At 40.0% G+C, this 17,629-nt stretch overlaps 1 protein-coding gene across 1 annotated transcript in view; it reads right to left on the bottom strand.

The window, feature by feature from the left end:
* The window catches only part of WIPF3 (WAS/WASL interacting protein family member 3), a 54,933-nt gene that overhangs the window by 16,379 nt on the left and 20,925 nt on the right, over positions 1-17,629 (bottom strand). The window contains exon 2 of the mRNA XM_075212292.1: positions 15,253-15,370. Within this exon, the coding sequence (XP_075068393.1) occupies positions 15,253-15,339 (87 nt within the window). The 5' untranslated portion in view covers positions 15,340-15,370. The remainder of the gene's footprint in view (positions 1-15,252; positions 15,371-17,629) is intronic.

Below are 17,629 nucleotides of genomic sequence, written 5' to 3'. Positions count from 1 at the left end.
TTGAAATTTTGGGCCATGGCCAGGAAACTCCCCGGACCTTAATCCCATTGAGAACTTGTGATCAATCCTCAAGAGGTGGGTGGACAAACAAAAACCCAAAAATTCTGACAAACTCCAAGCATTGATTAGGCAAGAATGGGCGGCCATCAAGTCAGTATATGGCCCAGAAGTTGATTGACAGCATGCCAGGGCGAATTGCAGAGGCAGTGTCAACACTGCAAATATTGACTCTGCATAAACTTAACCATAGCAACATCTGACAAAAAGCATCAAACTTTGTGAAAACCAATACTTGTGTCATTCTCAAAACTTTTGCCCATGACTGTACTGTATGGTTTTATAGGATTTTTTTCAAACTCTTCGTTAATAAGTTTTGCTAAGTTGATTGGCAATACTACATAGATGTTAGAGTAGGGAGTTATGATACATGTAACACAAATGGATATGTTGACTACACAATAAGTAGGAGCACAGCAGAGATTCTTACAGTAAACAGACACTGCAAAAGAAAATCAAATACAATTGCAAAACATAAATAATAACAAAAATACAACTAAACTAAACATAGGTAAAAAGATATGTAAGTGAGCACAAACCTATCAGTGGTTTAAAATATCTAAATATCTCATATCAACAAGAAAAATCTAGTTATTCCAGATAAGATTCACATTTTTATAGAATAGTCTCACTACATTGCTATCTGTATTGTATCTTCTTATCCAGCCAAGTAACCTTTAATATCAAAACTTTTAGTTCACTTAGATAGGAAGGTTTAGAATAAATTCAGTTTCGGGTATATATTTTTTGTTTTGCCAGATTGAAAATGATAACAATGTTCTCATTTTGTGGCATGACCACACGTAATGTATAAAATCAGCTTGTGGGGATTCACATTTCAGACATATACCAGTCTCTTCTGCCATCAAAATTGTTTCCTCTGGGCCCTATTAGTTCATATCTCTATCAAATTAACTCAGAATGTTGTGGCAACCTGTGTTTTCCTCCAGATATTTCAGCCAGGCCTGTAGTAACTTGGCCCAGAATTTTTCTGTATTTTATTTGAATTTAATCTTGATATCAATGTCTCCAAGAGTTAGTGTAATGTTTTGCTTGCAGATAAATAAAAAAAATGATATTTTGTTAAAGAATATTTGTATTTTACTTGGCCAAAAGAATAAATGGTTTGCCTCCAGGGTCAAATACATTTATTATATTTGCAATCAAAATAAATTTATCACACTCAAGTACCAACTATAAAAAGAGGAGTTATGTGGCCCTGGGTGAAATCTGGGTTGTCCTAGAAGAAAAAAAAAAAATTGGTATTGCAGCGTTTGTCTGTTTTTTTAAACCTTCTACATATAGAAGAGCATAGAAAGTAGATTTTCTCTCTTATGGATTTGAGAACCTTTTTAGAGGTTATGGCTCAGCAACTGGGATCACTAATTCTACTCCACAATAACAAACTTTGTTAGAGCCTCCACTCTGGAACAGATGATATAACTGGACACCAATTGGGCTGACATCAGATTCATGAAACTAAAACAGATTTACAATCGCAAAGAAGGTGTTGTGAAAAATTACAATAAACGCAGAAATAAATACAATAAAAAAAAATAGTAGCAAGCAGCTCTGCTGCGTGACATATAAGTAGCAGTGACTTTCCAGAATCTAAGCAAATTTAAATGCTCCTTAGAGCCACAAGGTAGGATTAGATTGTAAAAATGTTGGCTAGCCTGAAAGAAGAGCAAAATTCTAACTTTATCTTAAAATATAGAACTAGTAGAACAACATATCAGTCTGCCTAACGTCTGAGGGGTATATTTACTACAGTGCAGGTTTGAAAAAGTGGAGATGTTGCCTATAGCAACCAATCAGATTCTAGTTCTCATTTATTTAGTACATTCTACAAGATGACAGCTAGAAGCTGATTGGTTGCTATAGGCAACATCTCCAAATTTTCAAACCTGCAATTTAGTAAATATACCACTAAGGGTTCCCACAGAAGGAAGTTTGCCTCTATATATAGCCAAGCTTCAGATAATATAAGAGCACTTTATATATAAATATTGTAGGACATTTAGTGCTTTAGAAGCAATATTTTACCAGAAGTGATAAAGTAGATTGCTTATCCCATAGTTTGATTGTAAAGTGTAATCTCTATTCTATATTTACAGTCAATACTATCAATATATTTCTGTCTCGTTACTTTACCATGAGCTAAGAGAAAATATCAAAACATAGGAGCGAGACAGGTGGTAACTATTGTAATGTATGATAAGTCGCTCAAGCATACAAGTAAAAGACAGCTGAAACTGTTCTTTCCGACATCTCCACTTTCTTGGAAGGTCTTCACCCTTCAGACAGTGGCTTTGTTGACCCTCCTCTGAGGACTATGGGGGGATGGGGAGTTTGATTGGAGTGGTACACCTGTCAAGCTTGTCCTAAGCAGTGTTGGCTAACCTGTGACACTCCAGGTGTTGTGAAACTACAAGTCCCAGCATGCTTTGCCAATATAGGCAGCTTATTGCTGGAAGGGTATGCTGGGACTTGTAGTTTCACAAACACCTGGAGTGTCACAGGTTAGCCAACACTGTCCTAAGGTAAGCTCAAGAAAGACTGAAAGCCCCCATGAAACAAAAATTCATCAAGCCCATATCTTGTATAGATCTAGGTCTGGTGGGGTAGATTACAGGGAGTTTACACCCTTCTATAAACATGCCATAGCATATCAGAGAGAATTCCCTTCTTGCCTTATGTACTTCAGTGGAGAAATCTTGGTATAAGAAAAAGTTTTTTTCCCCACCCATTGGATTGCACCATGGCTTCTTCCTACATGTTTACCATACGTCCCTTTGTAAATTTCCAATAAACCCACTAACCTAGATTGCTGCACCAGTCCTCAAGGTTATCAAAGATTAGTTCCTGATTTCTTCACAATAAGGTGGAGTGATTTTGTATACATGTCTGAGAACTTCCACTACATCTGCTTGTTAGACAAAGCTTAGTGCTGTTAACCAATTGTTCCTTTAAGTCCCCAATAATATGTCAATGCAGACTTTTTCGTACACAACTGTATTTACAGTTTTCCTGCCGCCTTTCTGTTTCTTTTATCTGTTGGTGGAAGCAGCACATAATGAATAAATGTATCTATTCCTTGAATTAAGAGTGGCAGTGGGTGCCTTGGCGCTAGATAGATGCACGTGCTAGCCCTATATAGCAGTTGTCTTCTGGTTGCTAAGGCAGAGCTAGTATGATCAGTCACTGCACTATGTCATATTGGTCCTGGAAACATATGGTTAAAGGATTGCTCAAAAATGTATGTATGGAATTACATGTTTACTTGTGCACTATGCATATTGTACTACACCCGATCTCATCATGGGCCAAGGTCAACAATGCCTACCACACGTTATTGAAGGAATCTTTTCCGTAATTTCAAATACTGACAATAAACATATATTTAAAAGCATTTTATCAAATATATATTTTTATATGTTGGTTAAGAAAAGTTTTATATTGAAAATGAACCGCCTTTGAATATATACCCTATACTAGCACCTTATATAGGCAAGTACTATATGCTTAGGTCTCCCATCATTTCAAGAATATTTGCTTAGCTGTACTATAAACTCTGCTCATTGCGGCTGAAATCCACATTTCCAAGTAAAGCAGCTTTCAGCAAAGTATATCAGCTAATGTTGGTCAGATAAGGGATCTGAGACATAGCAGCATATATTAGCATACATTAGAGACACAACACAATTACAATACACATTTCAATCTTCTGTTTTCTCACCAAACTCACTATCAATTAGGGGTGCACTCTGTTCATTGATTTCTTAATTACATACCTCTTTGTAAATGCCCCTTTCTGTAATACATACCCCATACTGGTGCTTTGTTTAGATAATTACAATACACTTAGGGAATGAAACAACAGGACACCCATAAGACCTGCAGTGTGCTCAGGCCATATAAGCCACCACATACTTCCTTTTTCATTTCATATAAGATAAAACAGTTACATGTTGATGCCTCTGGAGTCCGAAATATTGGAAAATAAGGATTTTCAATTAAGGATTTTGGGTGGGAAAATGGGACTGTTTTGGGATAACCTGGGCACATTAGTGACCTAAGTATGCTGAGTTAAAAGGCAGGCAATTGAGTCCAATGAAAGCAATATAGTACACAGTCAAATCAAATGTAGGAACAACTTACCCTCCAAAAAATCAAACTGTAAACTGCTATATTTTTGTCATTGTTCATCCCTCATCCCTAATTGTAATATACATGTGTGTGTGTGTGTGTGTGTGTGTGTGCGTGTGTACTTGTATTCCTATACTTGTGGGGGACATTGACTTGTTTCCACACCAACACTGTGGGGACCTTGGCCGTAGTGGGGACACAAAATAAGGTCCCCACAAAACTGACTAATGGAGAACTTGCTAATATACCCAACTTCAAAATCTGGATGTCCCAAAGAGCCACTTGTGTCAGACAAGAAGTGTGTGTATTTATGCCGTGGAGGGGAAACTGTGTGCACTTCACTATCATCTGTCAGTGGAAGTGCAGGGGTACACACACACATTTGATCATGTGCGCTGGAAGAAAAGGGGATTGCAGCTTTCCCGCCATTTTACACAAAACAGCAAGCGACTATCACAGACTTCTCCTGTCGAAAGGAAGGTAGAGAAGTGTTTTAAAAGCAGAAGGCCAAAAAAAGTGATGCAGTGTCTATCCAAACACTTTACAGAAAAGGTGATGGATCCAGAGCGTATGTGAAAAACCAGTACTGCCTGCACTGTGAGAAATCTGTCTCAAAAATAGCCTTGGACCGTGAAATTTCCCAAGCACTCGAAGGAAAGGGACATCCTACTTTGCACACAACTCACAAACATACTTGCCTAGGTGTCGTCCAGGAGAGGGTCGTGACTAATGGGCGGGACGCCTCGAATCGCGTCATTTTGGCCCCTCACCCTCGAGGGTCTCTGTGAATCGCGTCATTTTAACAAGGGAATTCCGGGATGCGGGAGAAATGCCAGCTCTCGCGGGAGCCCGGGAGACTGACCTGAATTTCGGGAGTCTCCCGGACTTTCCTGGGAGAGTTGGCAAGTATGTTCACAAATAAGGACAGATGTTCTGAGTCCATGCAAACAACCATGGTTCCCTAAGGTTTCATGGACTGTGCTGCTTGTCCTAGGCTTGTTTGCAAACAAATACCTGTGGCGACACATGAAGAAACGTAAGCTAAACAAAAGGTGCCACAAACCCAAACCTCTCTTTTCCTGTCTTTAATATTGGTACCTATGTTACCATATTTCTTGTGTCCTGTATTGCGCAATGAAGTACCACGAATAAGGAAAAATCTGGTCGTACAACTGTAATTTACTGGGTACTTTTTCCTGTACAATTGTATGTGTACAATATATTTCCCTTTATGGAGGATTTCATGTCTGCATGTATGTGCTTTGTGTTCTCCTCTGTATCACAGACAGTGCCAGCACATTTCTGCTGACAGACAGAGTGGGGGTATGACAAGGAATGTCACTGAGAAGGGTGGGAGGACAGAGCACCACAGTCTGATTACACAGCTCAAGTTCTGTGTGTGGAAATAGATCTAGAAATAAATAATGCATTTCATCTACTATCACTTTACTCTGCCACTAAATCTTGTTGAATGTACAGCATAGAACATACACAGTTATGTATATTGTGCTCTGCTACACATGGAAATGTTACTGATCAATAACAATTGCCAACTGTCATTAAGAATGATTTTTGGAATAATTGAAGGACAATGGCCTTTCTTATAGCTTGCTACAGTCATATGCGACAGGTGTCTGGAATCCCTTTAGGTAATGACACAACAGAAATGAACATGTAACTTTATGTGTTTGTCCTGTGTTATGTGAAGAAGTCTGTGTGTACAGGTTGCAGCTTTACTCATAGAGATCATAGTTTCCTAGTCCGCCTGCATCACTCCTGCAACTGTACACTGCTTTCCAGAAGAAAAAGCGGACATAGTAGTGGCATATTAAATCCTCTCTATGCACCAGACCTAAAATAGCTTGGTGGTGGTGAGGGTATGGAGTAAAGTGGGTTGACCCACCACAAGACATAGCACACATACTCCCTCTGCCACTATTTAATGTTAATCCTTAACAAAATTAATTTGGCAGTTCTGTATAACAACCTTAGGAAAACATTTTGCTAGGTTGTAGCGCAGCTTTAATCCACTGTAAGTTACAAGTCTATTTGAAGTCTCAGTGTTCCAATATGATATTCAGTGTTCCAAGATGACCTTGGCCTTAGGCTTTGTGCTTTTATACGGTCAGTTAACTACGCACTGACTTAGAAACATACACTCGTACCTCCCAACTGTCACAATTTAAGCGGGATTGTCCTGATTTGAGAGGACTGTCCCCCTGTCCCGTCCATCAGAGCTTTTGTCAGATTCCAGGCCAGATATGTGCCCCACCAAGTGTGCGGACGTAACAGGTGTATGTGTGACACTGAGGGGGTGTTTTAAGCAAAGTGAAAATGGGCTGCCAAATGCCTCTGACGCGCCAGTGTGACCACACACCCATGTAGCATGACTGTGCCCCCTTCCCATTGTACACTCCTTCCCATATTAAATAAAATATATAAAAGTTTACTTGTTTAACTAAAGAAAAGCTTATTCTTTCAAGTTGGTTTAGGCTCTTCTTTCATACCTGGATACCTAGCAGCCGATATGCACATAAGAAATGAACATTCAAAAGCACGGAAACACTGTTCTGTTGAGAGTATTCATAAACCTTTTTCTATAACTGAACAGAATTGTAAGTTATAATAAAGCATATAATACACCACTTTAATATGTAAAAGATAGCAAAGAGAACTGGTTCTTCTTCTTCAGCTGATATATAACCAAAATAATGGAACAGCTGCCAAACCGATGTCTCCAATATGTTTCCCTATGTCTGTGATAATAATAAACATGCCCAGCTACAAATCTAAACCACAAAGTCTGCATGTCCAGATTCCAATAGCAGCATTAGACAATGTCTTCTCTTCAACAGACTTGTGTCCTTGACACATGTTTATCGTGTTGTGAAACGAGTTTGAGCTGAAAACTATATTGTTATCACACTGATACATTGACCAACATTATGCTGAAAAGGAGCTGGAAACAGTGACTGAATTTGACCTTTTTTACACTTTGGACTTCCCCGCCACTCCCTCCTTTCTGATCTCACAGCTCTGCTGTGGGTTACTTTATTGTGCTGTAAGACCATCTTTCTTCCTCTTCCCCTGCTGTTCCCGGAGAGATAAGCTCTCCAGGGCAGAACTGAATAGCATGTGCCAGAAGCTCTCCTCAATCACGGTCCCAGTAACAGTAATCTTGTTTTTAATCATCAAACAAATACAAAAGAAAGGGAAACACACCGTTTAAATCCATGCTCGTTAAATGTATTGATTAATGGGAAATAAACGAGGATGAAATAGAGTTTTTTTACGAAGATTTGGCTTCTTGGCCAAGTGACTGGATCACTGTCCATTTTCCCACATATATGGTCAGCTAAACAGGACAAAATCCATCCATTTAGACCAAATAGCTGGATCACTTTTGCACCACATAGGGACCTGTTAGCGCTTCCAGAAGATGATCGCACACAGGTTGATAGAGCTCATCTTCCAACCTAATTTACAGCATGCCTGATAAAGATCCAACCAGGATCAATCTAAGGTCAATCGGGATTGCCTGAAAATGTGTCAGACAGTGACTGTTATCTGCCAGTGTGTACATTGCCCAACTACCCACATTCAGTGGATGGCTAGAGTCCAAGTTTCTTCTTTCAATTTGGACACATATGTGTGTGAACAAACAAGATACCGGTCTGGATCTGGCCACATGGTGCTTAGGCTCAGTTACTGACCACATTTGAGCAGCTTTATGAGTGCTGCTATTGTAATGTGATGGAGGTTGGTTGTGTCTGATCTTGCAAATCAGTGTTTTTACATATCAGGACAGAATTAGTAAACATCTAGCCTTTAATTTGCCATCATTTAATCAACAACAAAAAAAATAAGGCAACATGGAAAAGCCATGTGTGAAAAAGTAAGTACCTCATTCAGTAGCTTGTAGAACAACGTTTAGCAGCAATTACGTAAAGCAATAATTTTCTGTATGCGTTTATCAGTTTTTACATTGTATTTGAGGATTTGTGACCCACTACTATTCACAATATTGTTTAGCTTCATTGATGCTTGAGGGCATTCATTTGTACACATCTTAAAGTCTCACCCCAGCATCTGAATAAACTTTGATTCTGTTCTGTAGATTTGCTGTTCTGTAGATTAGCTGGTGTGCTTAGAATGATTGTCCTGGTGCATGGTGGTCTCAATGACTACAAGATGTCCAGGTCCTGATCCTGCAAACAACCAGAAATCATCACCCCTCTACTACTGTGCTTGATAGTTGGTATGAGTTTCTTATGCTAATACGCTATTGTGAATTGCAACCAAACAACTCCACTTTGGTCTAATCTGTCCAGGGGACAATGTTCCACAAAGCATGTGTTCCGTTCAGTTGCAGCTTTGCAAACATATGCCATACTGCAATGTTAATTTTATTAAGAGAAGTGGCTTTCTCCTAACTGCCTTTTCATGGAAGCCATATATATTCAGTTTTTTTATGTTAATAGAGTCATAAACTTTAACACTTACCAAGTTGACAGTTGCCTGTAGAACTCTGGATTAGCAGTACCTGAGTTAAATGATCTTTCTTGATTTGGAAGCAGGAAGATTGTACTTACTTTTTCATACATGAATACTTCATGTTGATTTATTTTTTGTTGAATGAATAATGACAATGTAAATCTGCTATGGGTTATTTGTCACACAGAAGTAGCAAATTTTAGGATTTGGTAAAGAGTAGATGATTGTTAATAATGTCCCAATATTGAAAAAAAACACAGTTGGTATACCTTCTTTTTTTCATGGCTGCATGTATACTTGTTTTGCAGGTTTTGCATTCTTTTGTGGAATAAAATATACTTTGTACTTAAGTGTGTTTTGGTGTGTTTTTATTGTTTTTACTTCCTTGTTTAATTTGAAGTCACCTTGGTTTCCATAATAGTAAGGTGTCTCTTAGAGAACCAGGGGAGGAGATGGAGCAAGGTGCATTTACGAATGGTCCAACCCGGGGGCCAAGACTAGGTTAAAACAGTCCCCTATCACGTGAGGCCTGTTCCTACATTTCTCTAGTTAAAGAAACACCTTTGTAAAAAAAAAAAAAAAATCTGTTTGTCCTGAATTGGGAGCATAAGGCTAAACCAATGGAAATGTTTTACCTGCCAGGAGGGAGATAATGTACCTGCTATTCAGTTCTGTGCAGACCTTGTCTACTATAAAATTAATCCTATTCCTGAGAAAAATCACCACACGCCTGGTTTTAAACTGGCTGTTGTAAAGAAAAAAAATTAGAATATCGTTTGTCAAAAAAGTTCGACACACTAGAATTCAGAAATTCCAGTAACATTATAATACTTGTACCAAGTTTACTGTAGTTGGTTAATATTATTTTATTTCTGGAAGGGACATTAAACTCCCTGACATGCAAGATGACTGAATAATATGGAGACAAGTTAGTTAATGCTAGGATAAGCACAAAAAACAGAGCCAAGTGCTATTCATGTTTCACTATCACATGATGAGAATGACAGAGAACCAAACAATAAAATGCAATAATGTATAAAGGACACTAACTTCAGAATAAAAGAAAAGGGGAAAAAGGAGTGGTGAACAAAGTATAACAAAACAGAACTAAAACAGGGAAATAATAGGCATGGACGTTCAATCAGCAAGTCTACATAGAAGACAAAACATTTTTCTGTTACACGTAGAGAGACTTGACCTCTGGCTGGAGAAGGCAATATGTTTAAGGCCATTATATGATTCCATGTACTGCAAAAAGTGAAAAAGACTACACAAAGGGTTTATATAAGAGTCTCTAATAATCATCAACATTGCACTGCCTCCCATCTTCCTATGTGTTCCTTCTGCCCTTCCTTCAGTGAGGAAGTCCATTCTTTACTTCTGTCCTCTCCCCCTTCCACCTACCCCCTTGATCCAATCCCCTCTCACCCATTGCCTGCTCTCACCTGGCTTACCTCTTCAACGTATCCCTTTCATCTGGTATCTTCCCTTCTTCCTTCAAAAATGCTCTAGTCTCGCCCATTCTTAAGAAACCGAATCTCGATCCCACCTCCCTGTTCAATTACTGCCCCTCTCTCTCCTCCTCTTTGCCTCTAATTTACTTGAACGGTTAGTCTACAGCCGTCTCACCAACTACCTCTCTGACAACTCCCTCCTTGATCCTCTTCAATCCGGTTTCCACCCCCCTCCATTCCACCGAAACTGCCCTAGCTAAAGTCACTAATGACCTGTTAACTGCCAAATCCAAAGGCCACTACTCCCTCCTCATCCTTTTGGACCTCTCCGCAGCCTTTGATAGTGTCAATCACCCTCTCCTTCTGCATACCCTTGGCTACTTTGTCCTTTCCGACACTGTACTCTCTTGGTTTGAATCCTATGTCTCTGACTGATCCTTCTCTGCCTCTCTCTCTGGCTCCTCTTCAGCCTCCCTCCCAATTCCCATAGGTGTCCCTCAGAGCTCCGCCCTTGGCCCACTGCTCTTTGCTTTGCACACCTCTTCACTGGGTCCTTCGGCCTCCAGTACCATCTCTATGCTGATGACACCCAAATCTACCTTTCTTCTCCTGTACTCTCCACTTCCATCCTCAATAAGGTGTCCTGCTGCCTGTCTACCATTTCCCCCTTGATGTCCCAACATTTTCTCAAAATTAATATGGCCAAATCTGAACTTATCAACTCCCCCCCCCTCTAGAAAGTCTTCCTCTCCCACCCTCTCCATCCCTATTGTTTCTACCATCATCTCCTCTTCACCACAAGTTCGACGCCTGGGGGTCACCCTTGACTCCTCCCTCTCCTTCACCCCTCACATTCAATCCCTTGCCCAATCCTGATTCTTCCATCTCCGGATCAGACCCTTCCTCTCCGCCGAGACCTCCAAAACTCTCATCCACTCTCTGATCACCTCTCGTCTTGATTACTGCAACCTCCTCCTCATTGGCTTCCCCCGTACCCATCTCGCTCGTCTTCAGTCCATACTTAATGCTGCCACCTGACTTATCTACCTCTCCTGCCAGTCTTCATCTGGCTCTCCTCTCTGTCAAGCTCTTCACTGGCTCCCCCTCCACTTCAGTATCCTCTTCAAACTCCTCACCTTCACTTTTAAAGCCCTCTCTAATTCCACTGCTCCATATCTCTCCAACCTCATCTCCACTCATACTCCTTCTCGCCCACTGCGGTCATCTAACGACTGTTGCCTTACCTCCCATCTGATCACCTCTCATTCCCGCATACAAGACTATTCCCGTGCCCCCCCTTCTCTGGAACGATCTCCCCTGTTTAATAAGGTTTTCAACTAGCCTGTCAGACATCAAATGCTACCTTAAAACCTACCTGTTCAGGTTAGCCTACCCTTCCTCCGCCTAACCCTGCCCTTCTCCATCCCTCTTCTCTCTCACTCTATCTACCTTTCCATACCTCACACCCTGTTTCTTACTTCCTGCTCTTCTCCCCTCAGTGTTCTCATTCCTCACTGCCTCTTGCCACTCTGTGACTCCTGTCAGTCTCCCCCTCACCTTTAAATTATAGGCTCCCCTGAGCAGGGTCCTCTTTCCTCTTGTCCTCCTCCTTTTGTTTTCCTTTGCCCTTAGCCCTCCACCTTTTCTCTCCACTTCGTCACTTGACTCCTGCCCCCATCTTTTCTCTTCTCCCATGACTCCTCTTCTCCATCTCTGCCCTGATCATGTAAGTGTTGCCCACTCTACTGGGCACCTGCACATCCCTTTGACTACCCCACCTCTCTCCTTTCTATCTGTACATTGGAATTCACAGGGCAGCACAGGGCAGGTGGCTTAGTGGCTAGCACTTCTACCTCTCAGCACTGGGGTCATGAGTTCGATTCCAGAGCATGCCCTTATCTGTGTGGAGTTTGTATGTTCTCCCCGTGCTTGCGTGGGTTTCCTCCGGGTGCTTCGGTTTCCTCCCACACTCCAAAAACATACTAGTAGGTTAATTAGCTGCTATTAAACTGCCCTTAGTCTCTCTCTGTATCTGAGTGTGTAAGTTAGGGGATTTAGATTGCAAGCTCCAATGGGGCAGGGACTGATGTGAGTTCTCTGTACAGCGCTGCGGAATTAGTGGCACTATATAAATAAATAGATGATGATGATGACTTTTACCTCTTTACCCTATATACTTCTCGCTGCTAATTAATACTTGTTTATACATATTGTACTTTGTCTATATTTATTACCCTTTGTTTACTGCACTTTGTTTTGTACTACCTTGTATGCCATGTATTGTATGTCTCTTTGTTCACCGCTGTGGACCCTTTGTTGCGCCTCAAAAATAAAAGATAACAATAATAATAATAATAATAATAATAATAATAATAATCATCATCAGCCTATAAGGATGTATGGTAATTCGATATTAAACCTGGATACTACATATTAAATATTGCACTCACTCCCTGTTAAATAACAGGTTTTAACCATTAGAAAGTCAAACGCTCCATCTGTCTCATTGTGTTCTAGTATACAACAATCGAACACAGGTAAGTGATAGCAAATATATTACAAAAAAAACCACATGGGCTCCCCACAAACCCCATGATGTACTCTCCATTGTCTGACTGCCACACCGTGGTTCTAAAATAGTAAGGCAGCGGGCGTAGCATAGACATAAACATGAGCAATAAAATGCAGATAGTTGTCTCTGGATTGCATGCACCCCCCTCCCTAAAGAGCATTTTTATAGTAATTGATATGAGCATGAAGTGTGATGCAGTTTCCAGCAGACCAAGGGGTATATACCACCAAATGTGTTTGTGAGTTGAAAAAAATGTCACATTACTTTAAAAAAGGGAACTGAGAAGATAAACAGAATGCTGTGTCCAACTGTCAAGAGATGTTTAAATTACGTTTCCATAACTACTAGGGAACAGCTGAGCATTTCCATGGAATGACTATTTTTGTTCCTAAACTACAAAGAGAAGAAGAAAACTATATCACCAGCATAAGACAACTGGAGCAGCAACAAATGGCCCCATCTGTTACATTCCTCTGTTATACCAGAGGTGAGTTAGAACTGAGATACTATTCAAGAAAAACTGTGAGCTTAAGTCATTGTTTTCACAGCTAACTGCTACAACTGCCTGATGTGGAAAGAAAGGAAACAGAATGTTTACAAAATAAGTTCTCACAAAGAAACGGTCACCTGTCATTTTCAAACACAAGTTTTACCCATTATCTCGCCAATTTATTTCAAGGCTATTAAAAAGGACGGCAACCTTTTAGACCTGCACAGAGCCCCTATGTTGTACTGGTTTTGAATTCCATTAACCCTTTTGTTGCCTGGGGTCCATGCAGAATCTGTACTTTTTCACTCTGTCAGCTTCACTGGGGATACAATTTTTTTAATTTACCCAAAGTTATTTTTTTATATATATATTTTTAGCAACAGGTAGTGTTTTATTTTAGTACAAATAGGCAAGTAAAATATATTTTATATTTAAGAGCATTATTGGAGGACGTGGCGAAAACTATGACCTATTCCCCTTTTCACTTTCTTCTCTTAGCTATTTTATTCTGCCACTTCTAAAGTTTAAAGGCGTTGCGAATACAATTGTACTTTATTGGAGGCTTGGTCTGTGGTTTTATATATTTTATTATGGGAAAAAAAGTGCTTCAGTGACTGTATTTTTATTTACTTTTACATGTGTTAACAATATGATAGACTTGGATTGTATAGACACACAGGTCTGTAGTAGAGTATATAATGACGTGCTCTATCACTAAGGACGTGCTCTACCACTAAGGACGCTATGGCAGAGGTGACCTGGATCTTCTCTTAAGGCAGTATATATCACTGATGCTTCCGGCCGGTCAGTTTTAGACTCTATATTGGTGGCCTCCTAAGTGTAGGACAGGCACCGATGTAGAACTGATATCCATAGCAGTGTAAGGATTAAAGCGGATCCATCACACAGTACAGATAGTCATTATGTGGGCTGAAGCAATATTCAGCCTATCAATTACAACAGACAATACACAATATGCAAACATTTCCGTGCCTGGAGTTTTACATGTGGATTTTGAGTTGTCTTAAGATTCGTGCAACTTAAAATGCAGCTTGAAGATGTGACCAGAGTAAAGATATATGCCAGTCATCATCATCACCCTGTCGTTTTTAAAGATAAATAATAATAATAATAATAATAATAATAAAAATGCCATAATGAGCACCACTGGTATAGTCTGGGCTGATTAGCACTTTTGCAAAGGGACAACAAGCATGGGTTCCACTAAAAGGAAGTTGTGCCCAAACGGTTTTTCAAACATTTCCCACTGGACTACTTCAGAAAGAAAATGTATTTAGTAGTGTAATAAAAAGGGAAATAATTGATATGGATATGTCTTTATGTGGGATTTTTTTCTATCATATACTATTGTTGAACTACATATTCCAGTGGACTCTACAAGCTCCAATATGCTTTGGAAGCCACTGTAGGTAAGAAAATAGCTGCCTGTGCTTGCTGGGACTTCTAGTTCCAAAATAGTATTTTGTCATTTTACTTTTTTTACTTATAAAACTCTTGGCACCCCTGCTCCAGGACTTCCAGGAAGAGGCCCAATGTTATTCAGCACAGGCTGATTTGCATATGTGATCAGCCCAGGTGGAGTATCTGAAGATGCGGCCAAGTGTAAAATACGTGTGTATGATTACACTGTACTGAACCTGTATGTGCTCGCCCTAGATTCCACCCGCACAGAGTGCTGCAGGTGCAAGTTACCTTAGTAATACCTCTCAGTTCCTCTCTCCTAGGCTGTACATGTTACATATTACAATGTTACCAAGATTATTACACATATTACCCAGCTCATACATTCCTGCACAATATGACAAAACAAATATCCATACTGTGCAGCCATAATAACAAGCTAGGACATGTATATATAGTATCAAGCAGTAATCATCAGTGAAATCTAGCATAGGTTATTTCTTTATTTCACAGCTATCTAGATGGATGCAAGTAAGCTAGTAAGTATTATAGAATTCTGTATACACAGGTTTAATTCTGGACACAGTACAGTGCGTAACTTGAGAAGAGCATACCTGGTTAAATGCAGGAGGTGGAGGTGCCGCAGGGGGCCTACCTGGTGCAGGTGGTGGAGGCGGTGGTGGTGGAGGAGGCACTGGCATGGCTCAGGTTTCTGGTAACTACTTGTCAGCCCTGGAAGGTAACCATAAGACCAGAAAAAGTAATTAGCACAAATTGCCCATGCAACTAAACTTCCCCAAGATAAAAATATACAGTTTTACTGTCACGTATAAGAGTACATGAGCATAGTCTGGAGATCCCAGTCGCAGCTTCTTCTGACCAATGGTGGTCAGACACAGGCCAATCTTGCCGCTAGGTCAAAACACTGAGCCATATGGTTAGTGTACACTTCAGCCACAGATGTAAGTACAAGATGAATGTACAGTGCACAGGTGGAGAAGCTGTGTCTCTTGGTTCTGCATAGTGTTACATTTCACCATAAATAGGTAAGATAAGGTTTGCCAGCATACTGTCAATTTCAAAGTATCATATGTTTATTAATGCATTTAGACAGAGAAAGTGAAATTACAAAAGCTTCATAACGAGCAATTTAACTAATACAATCGCTGTTATAAATATTTTATAAGGGATCTCAAAACTGGTTACCTTCTTACAGAGGGATTTATACTCATTTACATTATAAAACCTTTAATTAGTAGTTAAATGTATGAATCCACCTAGAGGCCGCAAGTAACGTCAGGACGCGTTTAATATAAATTACTATGCTGTTTGTTGTAATTGGGTAAAATTAAATGTTGCTATAATTACCTGCCATTTATATCCAGTGTTATGAAAATCAGTTTATTTAACTCTTAAATGCAAGAGGGTTCACTTGGTTATATTTTTATACAGGATTCATGATTCTAGAGATTTGCACAGTGTTAGGCACAATATAAGCAATATCAACATTAAACAAGTGACATTCTCAGTTACTTCTTAGAGGGAACAAAAATCTACAAAACACTTTTGTTATGTCATTAAGCAAAAATAGGATTTCTGGGACAATATGGGTTGCAATTACAAAGTGAGGCACAGTGCTAATCCTCTCTGGTGCCTTGTGCAACTGCACCTATATATCAACCAAAGCACATGGGTTTGTGGAGCAAGATAGTGGCAATGGTGTGGAAGTACAAGGGAGGACTTGGGCAGAGTGAGGGCATTCCTTGCAAAGTATATGTGGGTGCACTGGGCCTATTTATCATCTATAGCCATAGAAATACTAACTAGGATATTTATAGGCTCCTATATATAGCCTTTTCAATAGCAAATCCAGTCCCCATGGAGACTGCAATTTTGCCCTAATTATCATGCTCCAAAATTAGGAGTGGTATGTTTGGATCCCTCCCAGGTAGGCTTCATGCTCTCCATATTGCAAATTCTGCCTGGTCAAAGAATCCAGTAAGTAAAGGGATCACATTGCGATCACTTTACTATAGATTGTTCACTGGGACAGGCTCCTAGAGCCGCTGTCCCAGCTAATCACTTTTAATAAACTGCCACATTAATTCATCTCTTAATTCATACCATAAGAAATTAAAATTAATGTGAGCAAATTAAGTTTTGTCATAAATAGACCCCCTAGTGTTGCAGGCAGTGCAAAAACAAAATTTCCAGAGCGAGATAAAGGGGTGGAGATGGTACATTCTTAGGGGCATTTTTTGCTGTATGGAAGGGCACAAAGTCATAACCACTTTGCAGAAGGGCCTGATTTTTCCACCAGCTCTAAGCAGAGAAACTATACTTGGGATGCATTTTGCTCCTTGGCACTTTATCGGAAGTTCGTGTCCACTTTGCCCAATGTAAAAAGACACCAACAAGCACACAAAAGTGCATCATGTAACCAAAGCAGCCCCAATGCCCCCTCACTTCTTAAAGGGGTTATTCTAAAGGGGCAGGAGTTTGGATTTTGAAGTGATGTTTACACTTTTGCATAGTACGTTTCCAGCTCTCTGATCAGCTAGGTGCACCTCCTAGTTAGCAGAAGCTGTGAGTGGAGTGTAGACAAGCACTGTGATCTGCACTAGGTGGACAATCTAGACGCATCACTACAAATCCAAGGTGTTTGCGCTGCCCATCCAGTGCGAGTCATATTTAAAGGCCCATTGTTTGTATTTTGGTAAAAGTTTAGTGTTTTGTTGCCTCATATAACTAACAAATAACTCCTTTGGCTTCTTAGCATTAAGAAAACGTAAGTGACACTGAATGTGGGACCCACCTGCGATCGGGGGACACTCTATTGACCCCACTGCCTTCACTTGCAGTGAAAACACATAGAGCAGACAGTGTTAAAAAACGCAACTGTGTCACAAGCTCAAGTGCAAGTGGGTATAGGATCATTGTAACCAAGGGTTAGGTATAAGGCCTAAATGTTTAGAAGAATCTAAAGTACAA

Source organism: Mixophyes fleayi, chromosome 5 (genome assembly GCF_038048845.1).
Source record: "Mixophyes fleayi isolate aMixFle1 chromosome 5, aMixFle1.hap1, whole genome shotgun sequence".
Classification (NCBI taxonomy): Eukaryota; Metazoa; Chordata; class Amphibia; order Anura; family Limnodynastidae; genus Mixophyes; species Mixophyes fleayi.
This window is presented reverse-complemented; position numbering and strand designations above follow the sequence as displayed.